Genomic DNA, 18,753 nt, shown 5'->3' with positions numbered 1-18,753 from the left:
TCACTGGAATATAAAGAGACCAAAAAACCTCAATTAAGTTCATCAGGTTGATTTAAAACTAGATATTTAGGTAAACGCCAAAAACTTCTGCTCCTCCTCAAAATGTATGAAATATCAAAAGAAGGAAAAGCTCAGATTTTTTTTTTTTTTTTTTGGTCTTTTTGCCTTTTCTAGGGCCGCTCCAGAGGCATATGGAGGTTCCCAAGCTAGGGGTCTAATCAGAGCTGTAGCTGCCGGTCTACACCAGAGTCATAGCAATGTGGGATCTGAGCTGCATCTGCAACCTACACCACAGCTCACGGCAACACTAGATCCTTAACCCACTGAGCAAGGCCAGGGATCGAACCCGCAACCTCATGGTTCCTAGTCGGATTCGTTAACCACTGAGCCACGACGGGAACTCTGGAAAAGCTCAGATCTCTATACTAGCTCTTTAAATAAATTCATTTCAGCATATGATGATTCAATATTATAAAGACATTAATAATTACCAAATTAACTAATAAATCCAAAGCTATAAATTCTCCATCAAAGCTTCAAAAGGATTTCCATGATGTATGACAAGCCGACTCTTAAATTCATTCGGAAAACTTTATAACAAAAATAAAGAGATATTCATCTTACAAGATGCCGTTTCTTATTAAAAGCTATTCTTAATGAGTGTGTTGGGGCACAAAATGTACAAATATATATGACTGGAATAGAATAAAGCTAAAGTTGAGACACAGACACAGGTGAATGCGGATATTTAATACATGATATAGACAGTATTTCAAATGAGTAGGAAAAGGATGGACTCTGTGAGAAGTAGACAGAACACAGAGTGATGAGATTAGGACCTTTTACTAACTGTCCCAGCTATCGATTTATTGCTTCTTAGCTACAAATTCACCCTTGGTTGCCTGATGACTAAAAAGGGATATGGGCCCTTTAAATATGATTCCTTTGCCAGCTGGCCCAGTGGGAAGCTTCTGTCAGTAGAGGGCACTGGAGACACTGGAGGAAAGAGGGGGCTTGCTGGTGAGGCCCCAGAAGAGCACCAGTTCTTCTCACTATCTGGCCCGCAGGGTACTCTTCAGTGCTAAGTACCTGCAGGGTACAGGTTTCTCCAGCATTTGGCCACCACACGTTTTCCCCAACTCCTGACTCAGGCCACTGGAGCATAGCTGACAGCCCCAGAAAGAACAGGACCATGTCCAGCTCACGTCACTGACCCCCACACCTTCTCCACAGCCCCACACATAGCAAAATGTCCTGTGGGGCTGGCTATCTAGTGAGCCAAAAGCCCAACCTTTATCCTGCACAACCAGCCTGGGCCCCCCAAGATTGCTTCTGCTCTCACAGTGACTGTGGCCAGGAAATCCAGCAACTTCTCTGCACCCACACCTTCTTCAGTGAGGTCGAAACTCCTTTCCAAGTCAATCCTCAGCTGAGTATTCTCCCACTGCCCTTTACATTAAGCTTCTCCTATTTTTTGGGTTTTTTTTTTGGTTTTTGGTTTTGGGGTTTTTTTGGTTTTTGTTTTGGTTTGGTTTGTTTGGGGTTTTTTTTTCTTTTTTTTTTGGACTTTTTAGGGCTGCACCCGTGGCCTATGGAATTTGAGCTATAGCTGCCAATCCACACCACAGCCACAGCAACGCTGGATCCAAGCCGCATCTGTGACCTACAGCACAGCTCACGGCAATGCCAGACCTTAACCCAATGACCAAGGCCAGGGATCAAACCTTTGTCCTCTTGGATGCTAGTCAGATTCGTTTCTGCTGAGGCACGATGGGAACTCCGAGCTTCTCCTGTTTAAATTGCTATGTGGTTTGTCTCCTAGTTGGACCCAGACTGATACAGTATCCTTGAACAAATAACTAAATCTCTTCCGTGTCTCAGTTTCCTCACCTTTAAAATGGGGATAAAAGTACTGACCTCATAAGGTTTTTGTGAGAACTAAATGATTTAACAAGCATAAACTACTAGAGAACAACACACAGTATGTAAGAGTCACCCAATAAATGGTACTTATTATCATTGCTATTATTGTTGTTTTTCAATAAATTATGGAGGGACAATTTGTTGAAATTAAGAAAAAGCAAACAATACATTCAAGAGGCCAATGAAAAATAAATTACACACATATATTAGAAGGAAATAGAAGTGACTTACAATTATGAGATAAACCTTAAGAAATGCAAAATACAAAAGCTACAAAAGGAAAGTTAAAAGTTTGACAAAATTTTAATTCCAATAGGATAAAGCGTATTACAGAGTTAAAAGACAAGCCATGCAAGAAGTCGGTTCACAGAGGAATGCTAGTAAATATGAAATCTCATTAAATTCCAATAAAATCTCATAATAAAAGAAGTTAAAACTGATTGAAATGCCCCTTCTTACCTATCAAAAAAATCAGAAAAGATACAGAAGATTGGAACAAATGAATAAGTAAATTAACCTAATCGACATACATAGCATAACACCCAACAACTGCAGAATATTCCTGAAGTTTATAGGGAACATGCATCAACCATAAGCTGAGCCATAAAGCAAGTGTCAAAAAGTTTCACAGGGTTGAAATCATTCACAGTATGTTCTCTAACCATAGTGACATGAAACTGGAAGTCGATAAAGTCTTTAGGCAAATAAATTTGACAATTCATGTGAAAAACAAATTCCTTGAAAAACACACATAAGAAAAAATATAGAGTCATAACTGACCAGGAAAAATTTTTTGCCTTTTTTTTTTTAGGGCTACAGGTGCAGCCTATGGAAGGTCCCAGGGTAGGCATTAAATCAGAGCTACAGCTGTCAGCCTATGCCACGGCAACATGGGATCCAAGCCACACCTGTGACCTACACCATAGCTCGCAGCAATACGGGATCCTTAACCCACTGAGCGAGGCCAGGGATCAAATCCACATCCTTGTGGACAATTGTCGGGTTCGTTTCTGCTGAACCACAACAAGAACTCCCTGATCAGGAAACTGAATCCCATTTATTTAAAGCTTTCCACAAAGAGGGTTCCTCCATCCTGCAACAGAATCTGCAGCATCTCTGCAGCACCAGAATGCAGGTTCAATCCCTGGCCTGAAATAGTGGGTTAAAGATCTGGCTTTGCCATAGTCACGGCACAGGTTGCAACTGTGGCTCAGATCTGATCCCTGGCCCAGAAACTCCATACGCCATGGGGCAGCCAAAAAAGAAAAAAAAAAAAATTCCCACAAAGAAAAGTCCACTAATTCAAATAACTAATGAATTCTTCCAAGCAATTAAAAAGAAATCATTCCAATGGTACCCAAACTCTTTTGAAGAATAGGGGGGGAAAAAAAATCTCAACTCATTTTATGAGGCCAGTCATAACATGATTCCAAAATCTAAAAGAATATTTTAAGAAAGGAAAATTAGGAGTTCCCGTCGTGGCGCAGTGGTTAACGAATCCGTCTAGGAACCATGAGGTTGCGGGTTCGGTCCCTGCCCTTGCTCAGTGGGTTAAGGATCCAGCGTTGCCATGAGCTGTGGTGTGGGTTGCAGATGCGGCTCGGATCCCGCGTTGCTGTGGCTCTGGCATAGGCCGGTGGCTACAGCTCTGATTAGACCCCTAGCCTGGGAACCTCCATATGCCGCGGGAGCAGCCCAAGAAATAGCAAAAAGACCAAAAAAAAGAAAGTAAAATTAAACCTTACCTATTATACAAATATAGATGCCAAAATCTTAAACATCAGCAAATCAAATCCAGTGGAGGAGTTCCTTTCGTGGCTAAGCAGTAACAAACGCAAACAGTATCGACATGGGTTCAATCCCTGGCCTTGCTCAGTGGGTTAAGGATCTGGCGTTGCTGTGAGCTATGGTGTAGGTCGCAGACGCTGCTTGGATCCTGCATTGCTGTGGCCATGGCGTAGGCTGGCAGCTACAGCTCTGGTTCGACCCCCAGCCTAGGAACTCCCATATGCCAAGGGTGTGGCCCTAAAGAGCAAAAAAAAAAAAAGAATAATGTTTATAAATGTTCAAATGTACATATTCCATGTTCATGGACAGGAGGACTTGATATTGTTAGGATGTCAGTTATCCACATATGGCCATATACATTCAATGCAATACCAGTCAAAATCTCAGCAGGGTTTTACTATGAACATTGGCAAGTTGATTTTTAAAATTTTATGAAAATGCCATAAACTTAGAATACCCAATACAACTGTAAAGAAAAAAAGGGAGCTAAAAGTCTTATACTATCAGATTATCAAGATATGATATAAAGCTATAGTAATCACGACAATGTGGCAATGGCAATAGACAGATCAAGGGAACAGAAGGTACAGAATCAAACTACTAGACATACATTCACCCAACCTGCCAACACAACTCTGTGAGGAAAGGACTGTCCTTTTTAGTGACAATGACAATGAGCCATCTGGATATCCGTAAGAGGGAAAAATTACTTTCGGTTCCTACTTCACATACACTAAAATGAATCTGAGCTTGATAAGAAAGCTAAAGGTCAAGAGTAAAAAATAATAGAACTACTAAAAGGAAACACTAGAAGGCTATCTTCAAAACTTTAAGTAGGCAAAGATTTCTTAAACAAAATATTGCAAAAAAAAAAAAAATTAGTGAGTTCCCATCATGGCTCAGCAGTTGTGAACCATGAAGACTCGGGTTTGATCCAGGTCTCACACAGTGGGTTAAGGATCCAGCGTTGCTGTGAGCTGTGGTGTAGGTTACAGGTGCGGCTCAGATCCTGCGTTGCTGTGTCTATGTCATAGACCAGTAAGTGCAGCTCCAATGTGACCCCTAGCCAGGGACCTTCCATATGCTGTAGATACTGCCCTAAAAAGAAAAAAGAAAGGAAAGAAGGGAGGGAGGGAGGCAGGGAGGAAGGGAAAAAGAAAAGAATAACAATACCAAACAGGAAGTTCCCATTGTGGCTCAGTGGTTAACAAATCCCACTGGGAACCATGAGGTTGCAGGTTCGATTCCTGGCCTTGCTCAGTGGGTTGGGGATCTGGCATTGCCGTGAGCTGTGGTATAGGTCACAGACGCAGCTCGGATCTTGCGTTGCTGTGGCTCTGGTGTAAGCCAGCGGCTACAGCTCTGATTCGAGCCCTAGCCTGGGAACTTCCATATGCCACAGGAGCGGCCCAAGAAATGGCAAAAAGACCAAAAAAAAAAAAAAAAACCCACAATACCAAACAGAAGCAAGGATGTAGAGTAGCTGAAATGCTCACACAGTGCGGATGGGAGTATAGACTGTAACAGCGACTTTCAGAAACTGGCAGGACCCACCAAGGCAAAGTGCATATGTACCTAAACTTAGCATTCCAAATCCTAGGTTTATACCTGAGGGAGATAACTATATATGTCTACCAAAAGACATGTATAAAAATATTCACTGGAATTTCATTCATAACAGTCAAAAACTAGACATTATTCAAATATCCAGTAAGAGGAGAACAAATGTTATATATTCATGCAATAAAATGCTACTGACACACACACAAAAAAACTATTGTGATGCAAGTCATAAGACAACCTCACAGGTATAAATTAAGCAAAACGACACAGAGATGTATGATTCTACTCATATGAATCTGAGGGACAAGCAAATTAATCCGTGGTGCCTAAAACCAGAATTAGGGGAGAAGGGGGAGCAGGTAGGAGGGGAGTATAAAAGGCGTAAACTAGGAAGAGGCATAAAGAACCCTCCTGGGAGTTTGAAAATGTTCTACATTTTGACATGGAAGTGCTTTATGTCTTAATTTGAGTGGTGGTGTACATGGCTACATACGTCTAGAAATTCATGAAGCTTTATACTTAAAATCTGTGCTCTTCCCTGTATATTTTGCTTTAATAAGTAAACTGTGAAATGTTAGATACATCTCATACATACTGATGTGGAAAAAAATCTCCACATTTTGAAGAAAAAAAAAATTCATACTATTTTTTAAAAATATGTGCTGGCAACAGTGCAAGAATAAAATCGCTTCTTGGGAAAAAAATAAATAAATTAAAAAATTTCTGTATTCTAGTTCTGAGAAAAAAAATAAATAAATAAAAATATGTGCTGGGAGTTCCCATCATGGCACAGCAGAAACAAATCCGACTAGGAATCATGAGGTTGCAGGTTCAATCCCTGGCCTCACTCAGTGGGTCAAGGATCTGTCACTGCCATGAGCTGTACCGTAGGTCACAGACAAGGCTCGGATCCCCAGTTGCTGTGGTGGCTGTGGTATAGGCCGGCAACTGTAGCTCCACTGGACCCCTAGGAACCTCCATATGCCGCAGGTGTGGCCCTAAAAAGAAAAAAAATATATATATATATGTGCTGGCATTCACACTATGGCTCAGCTGGTTAAGAACCTGACTAGTATCCATGAGGATGCAAGTTCAATTCCTGGTCTCACTCAGTGGGTTAAGGATCTGGCATTGCCTCAGCTATGGCATAGGTTTCAGACTCAGCTCAGATCTGGTGTTGCTGTGGCTATGGCATTGGCCTGCAACTGCAGCTCTGATTTAACCCCTAACCTGGGAAATTCTATATGCCACAGGTGCAGCCCTAAAAGGAAAATAAACATATAAATATATAAATAAATATATATATATAAAACTGTGTTTCTATTACATATAAATATGGATAAATGCACTTCATTTTACCGGCTAACACTGCCCCCTACCCCAGGAGAGTTTTGGAAGAAAAGATTTGGGAGATCTAATGTAAGTTATGTTTATATCATTTGAATTCTTTAAAAATAAAAATATATTATTTGTCTATTCAAATAATTGAAAAATTAATAGAATATGCTAATTTCCATTTTAAATGTCTGTGATCTCTTGAGGGAATGGACATAAGCTATTTCACTGTTTTCTTTAAAACTATCTATAGATAAGACTTTATGTTTTAAATTCAGAAAAAGAAAATAAATGTTTCTTTTCAACACTATTCTAAGAAAGATTGATGAAAACAATTGGTCTAAGTCTTTAAGAGAAATGACATGGTAATTTAGTTTTTGTGAGGGTTTTTTTTGCAGGGGTTGGGGAGTGGTATTTGGATTTTTGGGTTTTTTGACTATGCACAGGGTATACAAAAATTCCCAGGTCAGGAATTGAACCCATACCACAGCAGTGACAACACTGGATCCTTAACCCACTGAGCCACCAGGGAACTTCAAGGTTTGGGGTTTTTTTTTTTAGAGTAGAGACAATGAGTTATAACATCCACATACCACTCAGTGCTCCAACAGCTCCAAAATTCAAGGATTTTCCATCCATTATGCTGGCATCACACTCAATTTCACCCAAGAGATTTAGATTAGATCCCATTCCTGCATTTGTAAAAGGAGAATCCTAAAAAATAAAAACAAAAATTAAAATGCCATTAGTCTTAAAGCAGAATTAATGTTGATGCTTCATAAACTCCTCTAACATCTAGAAAGGAGAAGAACACTTCCCAACTCACTGAACGAAACCAGTACAACCCTGACCCCAAAACAAGACAAAGATATCATATGAACAGAAAACCTCAGACTAATATACTTCATGAATATTAACACCAAGATCCTCAAGGAAGTTAAATGCAGCAAAATATAAAAGGATTATGCATCATGAACAAGAGGGACTCCAGGAAAGAAGTTTGGTTTAATATCTGAAACTCATGGTAATATACCATATTAATAAAATAAAGAACAAGTTAGTTCCTGTTGCAGCTCAGCAAGTTAAGAACTCGACACAGTGTCCATAAGGCTTTGGGTTCGATGCCTGGCCTCACTTACTGGGTTAAGGATCCAGCACTGCCATAAGCTGCGGTGTAGGTTGCAGATTCAGCTCAGATCCAGTGTTGCTGTGGCTGTGGTATAGGCCAGCAGCTGCAGCTCTGATTCAACCCCTAGCCTGGAAACTTCCATAGGCTGCAGGTGCAGCAGTAAAAAGGAAAAAAAAAAGAACAAAACAATCAAGGCCATGATCATATCAACAGACAGAGGAAAAAGTATTTGACAAAATCCAATACCCTTTCAGGAGAAAAACACTCAACAAACAAGAACTAGAGGGGAATTTCCTTAATATGATAAAGTGCATCTACCTAAGTCCAAAGCTAACATCACAGTTAATGGTAAAAGACTCTTTTCCCTAAGATCAGGAACAACAAACACAGCAATGTTCAACCTCACCACTTCTATTTAACATTATACTATATTTATATTCTAGACAGGACGAATAGGCAAGAAAAAGAACAAAGAACATTTAGATTATAAAGGAAGAAGTACGATTATCTCTATTTGAAGAGGACATGATCTTGTATACAAAAAATCTTAAAAACTCCACTAAAAAACTACTAGAACTGATAAACAAGTTCGACAGGGTTGCAAGGTATAAGATCAGTATGCAAAAATCAAGTGTATTTCTATATATTAGTAATGATAAGTCTGACAGTGAAATTAAGAAAACAATTCAACTTACAACAACATCAAAAAGAATAAAATCCTTAGGAATAAATTTAACAAATTAAGTGTATGATTTATACAGTGAAACTACAAAACATGTTTTAAGAAAGTAAAGGCCTAATTCCCTCATAAACTGCTAATGAGAATAAAAATAGCAGATAGTTTGGCAGTTTTTTTACAGCTAAGCATACACTTACCATAGATCCAGCAATTCTACTCCTAATTATTTACCCAAGAAAAATGAAAGCCTATGTCCACATGAAGACTTGAATGAGGAAGCTCCCCTGTGGCACAGTGGGATTAAAATCCAGTATTGCTGCAGCTGTGCCGCAGGCTGCATCTGCAGTGCAGGTTCGATCCCTGGCCTGGGAATCTCCACATGCCATGGGCATGGCCAGATAAATAAATAAATAAATAGAATTTTAAAAAATAAAAGACTTGAATGAAAAAGTTTGTGTCAGCTTTAATCAGAGCAGTCCAAAACAGGAAACACCACAAATGCTCATCATCTGGTAAATGGAGAAATAAATTGTGATATATCAATAGAAGGAAATACTATTCAGCAATAAAAGAAATATATTCCTAACATACCCAAAAATATGGGTGAATCTCAAGAGCATTATGCCAAATGAAAGAAGCCAGTCACAAAAGGCCACATAACATATGATTCAATTATACCAAATTCTAGAAAAGGCCAAATTATGATAAAAAGCAGACAGTAGTGGCCAGGGGCCGTGGAGAGGAGGAAGTCCACTGCAGACAGGCGCTGTGAGAGAATTTCAGAGGTGATGGAAAAGTTATTTGTCAAGATTGTATTGGTAGTTACACTAGTAGTTATATTCATCAAAACTCATCAAACTGTACACTTAAAATTGGTGAATTCTGGGAGTTTCCATTGTGGCTCAGTGGGTTACGAACCCAACTAGCATCCATGAGCATATGGGTTCCATCCTTGACCTCACTCAGCAGGTTAAGGATCTAGCATTGCTGCAAGCAGTGGTGTAGGTCACAGGTGTGGCTCAGATCTGGCATTGCTGTGGCTATGGTTCAGGCCTGCAGCTGCAGCTCCAATTTGACCCCTAGCCCAGGAACCTTCATATGCCTCATGTTCAGCCCTAAAAAGCAAAAACAAAAAAAAAGATGAATTCTGTTGTATATAAATTATACTTAAATAAACTGACAAAATAAATGTACCTATCACTTGTTACAAAGTGACCACCTCCCCTAATAAAATACATAAGGTTTGTTGTTGTTGTTGTTGTTTGTCTTTTTGCCATTTCTAGGGCCGCTCCCATGACATATGGATGTTCCCAGGCTAGGGGTCCAATCACAGCTGTAGCTGCCAGCCTATGCCAGAGCCATAGCAACGCCAGATCCGAGCCGAGTCTATGACCTACACCACAGCTCATGGCAACACCAGACCCTTAACCCACTGAGCAAGGCCAGGGATCGAACCCGCAACCTCATGGTTCCTAGTCGGATTCATTAACCACTGAGCCACGACGGGAACTCCTAAAATACATGAGCTTTTTAAATGGTCATTTGCTGTTGATTTTCTGACCTGGATCTTTTTGTACAACCAGCAATCATTGTGTCCAATCAATAGCCAGAGATCCTTTTAAAATCCTGTTACTCCCTTGTTCAAACACCTGCAGTCGTTTCCCATCACACCTAGAATAACATGTAAAGTCTTAATTTCCAGGGTTTACAAGGCCCTCCATGATTTGGCCCCTCTCTCCCTCTCCCTTCTATGGACCAGCCAGCAGCATTCTTGCATCTTCCTGAGCTCAAGAGGAACACTCCCACCTGGGGATTTTTACATTCTGAAATGCTGAGCTTAGTGAGTGATTACAATAGGGAAAAGAGTCAATAAATAAAGACTGTATGTGTGTGTATAGAAACATACACGTACATTTATATATGCATGTATAGTTGATGTTCCATGGTGATAAGTACTAGAAAGAAGAATAAAATGAGGTAAGAAGAGACAATGGGGTACTTTTCCTTCAAACCCAAAACTCCTTTCCCTGACATCTTTGCATGGTTTTCTCCCCCATTTCCCTCATGTCTCTGCTCAAATAAGCTCTTACAGGCAGGTCTGTCCTTCCCTTAATGATGTAGCATTTCCCACAACTATTTTTTCTCTTATTCTCCTTTCTGGTACTTTTTACTACTTGACATTATATACAATTGTTTCATTCTTCCCATAGAATGTAAGCCCTATGAGGATAACAATTTAACTTTTTAGGTATTATATCCCAGTGTCTAAAGTAATGTTTAGCATAATACTTTAGACATAATAAATAAATATTTGCAGAATGAATAAGAGTTGACCACAAATAGATGTAAATAGAATAACCAATCACTGTGAACGATAATCCCTTAAAGCAAGCTGATACTTATAGATTCTTCCAGGTCACTCCTACAGAGAAATGCCAGAAAAATGTAATAGTGTTAAGAATTCAATCTTCTCACAATTGAAACAACAGAAATGAAATAAATTCAGGCAATAGAATTTTCAGTTTCTAAAAGATAACATTTGAAAAGCAAAATATTCTTTAAGCTAACATAACTTTCAAAGGAGACAAAGCTGGAGTTCCCACTGTGGCACAAAGGGATTGGCAGTGTCTTGGAAGTGCTGGGACGCAGGTTCAATCCCCAGCCCAGCACAGTGGGTTAAGGATCTGGTGTTGCCACAGCTGCGACTTAGATCACAACAGCAGCTCAGATCTGATCCCTGACGCAGGAACTCCATATGCCGTGGGCAGCCAAAGAAGGAAAAGAGAGGGTAGGAAGGCCAAGAGGCAAGTCAGAAGTTACCCCCCCATCAAAACATGGAAACCCTTTCTTATTAATGAAATTTGGAAACATCAAGCCAAAGCAAAGATGTGCAAAGCATTACTCCCTGACTATAAACCACAACCTGTATTACACATTTAATGTCCTTTGCTGAAAACAGAAAATAAAATAAGAACTGTGTGCAAGACCATGGGGCATACTGAACCCCTGGGGATCTATTATGTGACCTCTATTAACAACTCTTACAGATGCAAACAATTTAGTTTTCAAATGTTGTACAGAAACTAAACTGGCACATCATAAAATCATTTTTATATAAAGTGATTTATGTTTGTCCAATTTACAATCTTCCTTAAAGAAGAAGTTAAACATTTATAGGAAATTACTAATATGTTAGTATTCATACCCTGTGATCTAAGGGCAAATTCAACAGTGGAATGAAATTACGTGATAATACACTTTCTTATTCAAAATTAAGTATACTAAAATGTCAAAATTATTTTAATTACTGCCTTCATTAATAAGCAGATAAGTTTTTTTTTTTAATCTAAAGCTGATGGTAAAAAGGGAAAGAACCAAACAGATTTTGAAACAAACTATTTCTTGAATCTTTTTAAAATACGGTAATAAAAACAGGATGTATACTCTGCGATGCCATAGTCTTTTTCAAACTAACAATGGTAAAACTTGTACAATAAACCTACCCTACCTGACATTATCCTAAGAATTACAAATTCCCTGGTATTTCATCATCAGTTTTCACTATTTACAGGACGAATGGAAGCCAATGAAAATGTATTACCAAAAAATCATTTGGGGATATTTTTATTAAGCAGCCAATTAAGCTCAAATTGTCAAGACTGGATTGTTGAAAGATTTCCAATTTAGACTCCTCTGTGGTGGTATAGGTTAAGATTCAATCATTCATTCAACAAATATTTATTGTTCACTTGTGTGCCAGGCAAATCTTTTCTGGAAAGAGCCAGGTATATGATACAGTTCAAGCTTTGCAGGCCACACAGGCAAGTCTACAACAACTCAACTCTGCCTTTGTAGCATGAAAGCAGCCAGAGAAAATATACAAACAAAGGAGCATGGCTGTGTTCCAATAAAACTTCATTATAAACACTGAAATATGAATTTCATAAACTTTTATAGTGTCATGAAATATTCTTCTTTTGACTGCAATCATTTAAAAAACCATTCTTAGTTTGCAGGCCATTCAAAAACAGGCAACAGTCCAAATTTGGCTTTCAGGCCATGGTTTATTAACCTTGACCTAACTCATGGGGATATAGCAGTGAACAATACAGGAAAATATACTTGCCTACATGGAGCCTCAATTCTAGCTAAGGAAGATGAGACAATGACAAATTAAATAAATTTGGAGTTCCCTGGTGGTTCAGTGGGTTGAGTATCTGGCAGTGGGTTCGATTCCTGGCCTGGAACTTCTGCTGGCCACAGGTGCAACCAAAAAGAAAACAATTAAATAAATTAAATGGCATCATAGATAGCAGTAAATGGATGGAGAAAAATGAAACAGGACAGGAGATGGGAAGTACTGGGCATGGCGAGAAGGCTATAAGGAGGAGACAAGAAAGCCTCAGGGGTAGTTACAATTTATTTTCCCTTTTAAGTGTTTATTTTGACATAATTTCACACTTACAGAGAAATGCAATAGTAGTATCCAAAATATACGAACTCCTATAACTTTCAAGAACAATAACTAAAAAACAGCCCAATTATAAAATGAGCACAGGACTTGAATAGACTTCAACAGACATTCATCTGAAGAAGATATACAAATGGGCAGCAAGCGTGTGAAAAGATGTTCAACACCATTATTCAGAAAGAAAATCATAATCACAATGAGGTACCACATCATACCCATGAGGATGGTTATAATCACAAAAACAAAAGATAACAAGTATTGGCAAGAATATGGAGAAACTGTATGACACTTGTACATTACTGTTGGTAATGTAAAATGGTCCAGCTGTCATGGAACCATTTGGTGATTTCATAAAACGTTAAACACAGAATTAATATATGACCCAGTAATTTGATACTCAAACAAACACGTGTACAGGAATGTTCACAGCAATACTGTTCACTAGTCATCACAAACACTGCTCATAACAAAAAAAAAAAAAAAAGTGGAAACCACCCGTAGTTCCTGTTGTGGCTCAGTGATAATGAACCTGCCTAGTATCCATGAGGATGTAGGTTCCATCCCTGGCCCCGCTCAGTGGGTGAAGGATCTGTTGTGAGCTGTGGTGTAGGTCACAGACGCAATGTGGATCTGGCATTGCTATGACTGTGGCGTAGGCTGGCAGCTGCAGCTCCGATTCAACCCCTAGGCGGGGAACTTCCATATTCCATGGATGTGGCCCTAAAAAGAAAAAAAAATTTACAGTATACACGTGAATAATGTTGAATAATATTCTGCAAAAGGAATGAAGTATTGGAGTTCCTGCCGTAGCTCAGTGATTAGCGAATCCGACTAGGAACCATGGGGTTGCAGGTTCAGTCCCTGGCCTTGCTGAGTGCATTGAGGATCCGGCATTGCCATGAGCTGTGGTGTAGGTTGCAGACGCAGCTCGGATCCTGCATTGCTGTGGCTGTGGTGTAGGCCGGTGGCTACAGCTCCAATTAGACCCCTAGCCTGAGAACCTCCATGTGCCGCAGCAGCAGTCCTAGAAAAAGGCAAAAAGAGAAAAAAAAAAAGAAGAAGTACTGATACATGGATAAACAAATTATGGTATACACATGAATAACTATTTACTCATTTTAGACTAATTTTGTATTCTGTGAGTTGCACCTCAATTAAACAAAAAAGGTGGACACAAAAGAATACATATGGCATGGTTCCATTTCAGAACAGGCTTTATCCTAGGGTGACTGGAAGCAGGCAGGCAGAGGGGGCCTTCTGGAGGGCTGCAAATGTTGTTTCCTAATCTGGGCACTGGTTCCCTCTGAAAAACTCAAGGACCTGCCCCCTTACCATAGAGGTGTATGTTTTTCTATAGGTATACTACAATTAAAAGTTTTAAAACTATAATGTAAATTTTTTCTTTTTTTTTTTTTTTTTTTTGGTCTTTTAGGGCTGCACCCCTGGCATATGGAAGTTCCCAGGCTAGGGGTCGAATCAGAGCTGCAGTTGCAGGCCTACGCCACAGACGGGGCAACATGGGATCTAAACCACATCTGCAACCTACACCACAGCTTGAGGCAACGCCGGAACCTTTAACCCACTGAGCAAGGCCAGGGATCAAAATCTCATCCTCATGGATACTGGTTGAGTTCTTAACCTGCTGAGCCACAATGGGAACTCCTAAATTTTTAATAAAAGTTTAACTGCAAGTTAAAAAATGGTTAGCATTGCTGGGCAGAGGACCCAAAGGATCTCTCCATATTATTTCATAAAACTGCATGTGATCTACGATTATTCCAAAAGGGTTTTTTTGGTTGTTGTTGTTGTTTTATCAGAAAAACGCGGAGTTCCCACTGTGGCACAATGGGACCGGTGGCATCTCTACAGCTCCAGGATTCAGGTTCAATCCCCAGGTCGGTGCAGTGGGTTAAAGATCCAGAGTTGCTGCAGCTATGGCGTAGGTGACAACTGTGGCTCAGATCTGATTCCTGGCCCAGGAACTCCATATGCCATGGGGTGGTCAAAAAAGAAAAGAAAAAAAAAAATCAGAAAATGAAAATTTCCAGACTCCTATCCCCAAAAATTCTGACTTAGGTCATGTGAGGTAAATAAAAGGACTCTTTTTTATTTTTATTTATTTTTTTAACAAGCTACCTCAGGTGATTTTGATCCACTTGGACCGTGGCTCTCACCTTGAGAAACTCTGACCTAAATGAATTCCATAAGCTGCTTAACCTTGTTTTCTCCTTGAACCACCTTGAGGTGGCTGTAAAGGCAACTATGAGCAACAGCACAGAGAAGGTGGAGAGTAAGAAAGCATGAGTGATAAAAGCAACTTATACAGCAACTCAACAGCAAAAAAGCCAATTGACCAATGGAAAAATGGGCAAGAGACCTGAATAGACATTTCTCCAAGGAAGATATGCAGATGGCCAGCAGACACATGAAAAAATGCTCAACATCGCTGGTTATAAGAGAAATGCAAATCAAAACTACCATGAGATATCACCTCACACCCGTCAGAATGGCCATCATTAATAAGTCCACAAATAACATGTGCTGGAGGGGTTGCGGAGAAAAGGGAACCCTCCTGCACTGCTGGTGGGAATGTAAACTGGTACAGCCACTATGGAGAACAGTTTGGAGATACCTTAGAAATCCATACACAGAACTTCCATATGACCCCCCAATCCTACTCTTGGGCATATATCCAGACAAAACTCTACTTAAAAGAGACACATGCACCCGCATGTTCATTGCAGCACTATTCACAATAGCCAGGACATGGAAACAACCCAAATATCCATCCACAGATGATTGGATTCGGAAGATGTGGTATATATACACAATGGAATACTACTCAGCCATAAAAAGGAATGACATCATGCCATTTGCAGCAACATGGATGGAACTAGAGAATCTCATACTGAGTGAAATGAGTCAGAAAAACAAAGGCAAATACCATATGATATCACTATAACTGGAATCTAATGTCCAGCACAAATGAACTTCTCCACAGAAAAGAAAATCATGGACTTGGAGAATAGACTTGTGGCTGCCCAAAGGGAGAGGGAGGGAGTGGGAGGGATCGGGAGCTTGGGGTTATCAGATACAATTTAGAATAGATTTACAAGGAGATCCTGCTGAGTAGCATTGAGAACTATGTCTAGATACTCATATTGCAGCAGAACAAAGGATGGGGAAAAAAATGTATACATGTAAGAGTAACTTGATCCCCATGCTGTACAGCGGAAATAAAATAAAATAAAAAGAAAGCATGAGTGAATCATAAGAGGCTACAAAAGCTAGCCATTCCAGGAACTAGGATTCAACTGTTACTGGACAAAAGTTAGATGAATTGGAAAAAGATTTATAGAATCACTGGTAAAAGGACAAAGGTTTCTGTGTAATCATCAAAGGTGCAACCACAAATATTATGTACAAATCAATGATTTTTCTTAGTAATTTTCTATCGAGAAGTAGTGAGATCAAGATAAGATAAATGATGTTGGACGTTAAATATCCTTTAGGAGGTTGGCAAGACAAACTTTGGAAATTGGGGCAATAGGCTTGTACTTATGGTCATTTCTGGTACATTCTTTTTTTACATTGACAATAATATTTTACTTCTGGGACTGGAAGTAAATAAAGGAAAAATTTAGTTCAAGCTTAGTCAGGTCACAGAGTATTTTGATATGCTTCAGCTCCAGTTCAAACTCTCTGGAGTGATATACTTTGGTTCTGATTCAAACTGCTTTGATAAACTTTTTGAAAAGTCTTTAGCTTGATTTAAAGTTCAGTTTTGAAATAATAAGCTAATACCTTAATCTAATTCCAATATTAAAAAATCAAATCAAAGCTCATTCAGATTTCCTATTACTTTTGGTAGAAACCCCTGTTGTGACAATCTGCAATCTCAAGAGCAATAAAATTTTCAGTTCATTTTCTTGGGCCTTCCAACAAGACAACAGTTGGCATATCTGTTCAAGCCTTATTTTCGGCTATGCCTTGAGCTGAAATAATGGTCTTAGTTACACAGCTTCCTACATTCAAAAGGAGCAGCTGTCGCTCAATCCTGGCAGACTGCAACCCTAACAGAATGCATGTCCCATGTGACCAAATCTCTCTTTTTAAAAAGAAAAAGTTAGAAACCCAGATTTTTATGAGTCTCCTGATTTTTTCTTTTTTCCAGACCACACCTGCGGCATATGGAAGTTTCCAGGCCAGAGGGTTAACTGGAGCTGCAGCTGCCAGCCTATACCATAGCCACAGCAACACAGGATCCTAGCCTCATCTGTGACCTATACCACAGCTCACAGTAATGCTGGATCCTTAACCCACTGAGCAAGGCCAAGGATCAAACCTACATTCTCAAGGATACTAACTGGCTTTGTTACTGTTCAGCTACAACAGGAACTCCATGAGTTTCCTGATTTTTAATGTTGGCAACAAATTCCAATTTTTAAGGACTAGTCTATGGGCCAATCAACACACATCTGTAAAGTGTCTCTTCTGCAACCTCTATCCTACATCACTTTATAAAGGTTACCAATGTCTCATGCTTCTCCAGATGAAAACTCTCAGCTTTGGTAAGTCTTCAATTTTCCACACAATACTGATTTCAGGCAAAGCAGCTTTTTGACACAAATACCAGTCTTAACAACAAATCATGATTTCATTCTCATGTTTACTTGAATATTTAAAACACTGAATATTCTTATTTCTTGCTATTTAAACAAGAAGAATGATAAGTAAAGAAGTAAATCATTTAATCTGTACTGTAGACCAACAACCCTGTGTCAAAACACTTTACTAAAAGCCAGGTTAGTGGTCAGAAATGCCAGGTATCTTCCGATGATGATAATTAGAATTCATAATACTTTTTTCACTTTTCCAAAATGAGTAAGATAAGCTTTCTACTCAGAATTCACAAGAAGGATGATGAAATACCATGATCTTTTTCTCAAGACTCCCTTGATTACCACTAGTAATAGACAGCTTCACCAACAACTTTATCCAGTGGTGAACTGCCATTTTTTTTGTTTTTGTTAGGCCACACTCACATGATATGGAAGCTCCCAAGCTTGGGATCCAATTCAAGCTATAGCTGCCAGCCTACACCACAGCCACAGCAACTTGCAGAATCCAAGCCATGTCTACAACCTACATCATGGCAATGCTGGATCCTTAATCTGCTGATCAAGGCCAGGGATTGAACTCAAGTCCTCATGGATACTAGTTTGGTTTGTTACCACTGAGCCATGATGGGAACTCCTGAACTGCCATTTTTAAAATGATAAAACACAGTATTTTCTTTGGAGTTAGTAATCTGGAGCAAAACAAACAAACCAAAAAAAAAAAACCACACATAAAATTTACACGGTTATGCAGCAGAGGGCAAGGGGGGACATCAATGTTGAGGTAGCATGCAAAAAAAAAAAAAAAACAACAAAGAGATAATCGGGTAAAATAATTAAAGGATAATGAGAATCCATCTACAAATAGATACCAGATACACAGCTTTTGTAAAAGTTGGCTCTTATGTTCTCAGTGTGAACTTCAGTGATTTTAAATTCAAGGCAATAGGCACATGAAATTAAAGAAATATTAAATTTTGAAGAAATTATGGCATTCGGATAGATCATATTTACAAGAAAAATTCTTGGGTAAACAAAGGAACAGTAACAAGGTAACCAGACTTAGCAATCCACTCAAGCACCTGCTTCTGAAAGTCACATCAGCTCATCCAGGCTTTGACTTTCCATCTTCCTCCCCAAACTGCCTGTTTACCATTTCTCTGTACCTCTTCTAGGATATAGTGAATGTGCTTAAAGGGTGTAAATTACCAACTATACTGCCCTTTGTCTAGTTCTGAAAAAACAC

The 18,753-nt window shown here is 39.3% G+C and overlaps 1 protein-coding gene across 6 annotated transcripts in view; it reads right to left on the bottom strand.

Moving 5' to 3' along the window:
- The window catches only part of TASP1 (taspase 1), a 252,935-nt gene that overhangs the window by 205,699 nt on the left and 28,483 nt on the right, over nucleotides 1-18,753 (bottom strand). For all 6 annotated transcript variants that reach the window (XR_007133922.1, XM_047771668.1, XM_047771667.1 and 3 more), the window contains one exon: nucleotides 7,203-7,323. Coding sequence is in view for 5 of the 6 variants with exons in the window: in XM_047771668.1 (XP_047627624.1) it covers nucleotides 7,203-7,323 (121 nt within the window). In the remaining variant the exon portion in view is untranslated. The remainder of the gene's footprint in view (nucleotides 1-7,202; nucleotides 7,324-18,753) is intronic.

Source organism: Phacochoerus africanus, chromosome 3 (genome assembly GCF_016906955.1).
Source record: "Phacochoerus africanus isolate WHEZ1 chromosome 3, ROS_Pafr_v1, whole genome shotgun sequence".
Taxonomy (NCBI): Eukaryota; Metazoa; Chordata; class Mammalia; order Artiodactyla; family Suidae; genus Phacochoerus; species Phacochoerus africanus.
Note: the sequence above shows the minus strand (reverse complement) of the source record. Positions and strands in the feature narration are given on the sequence as shown.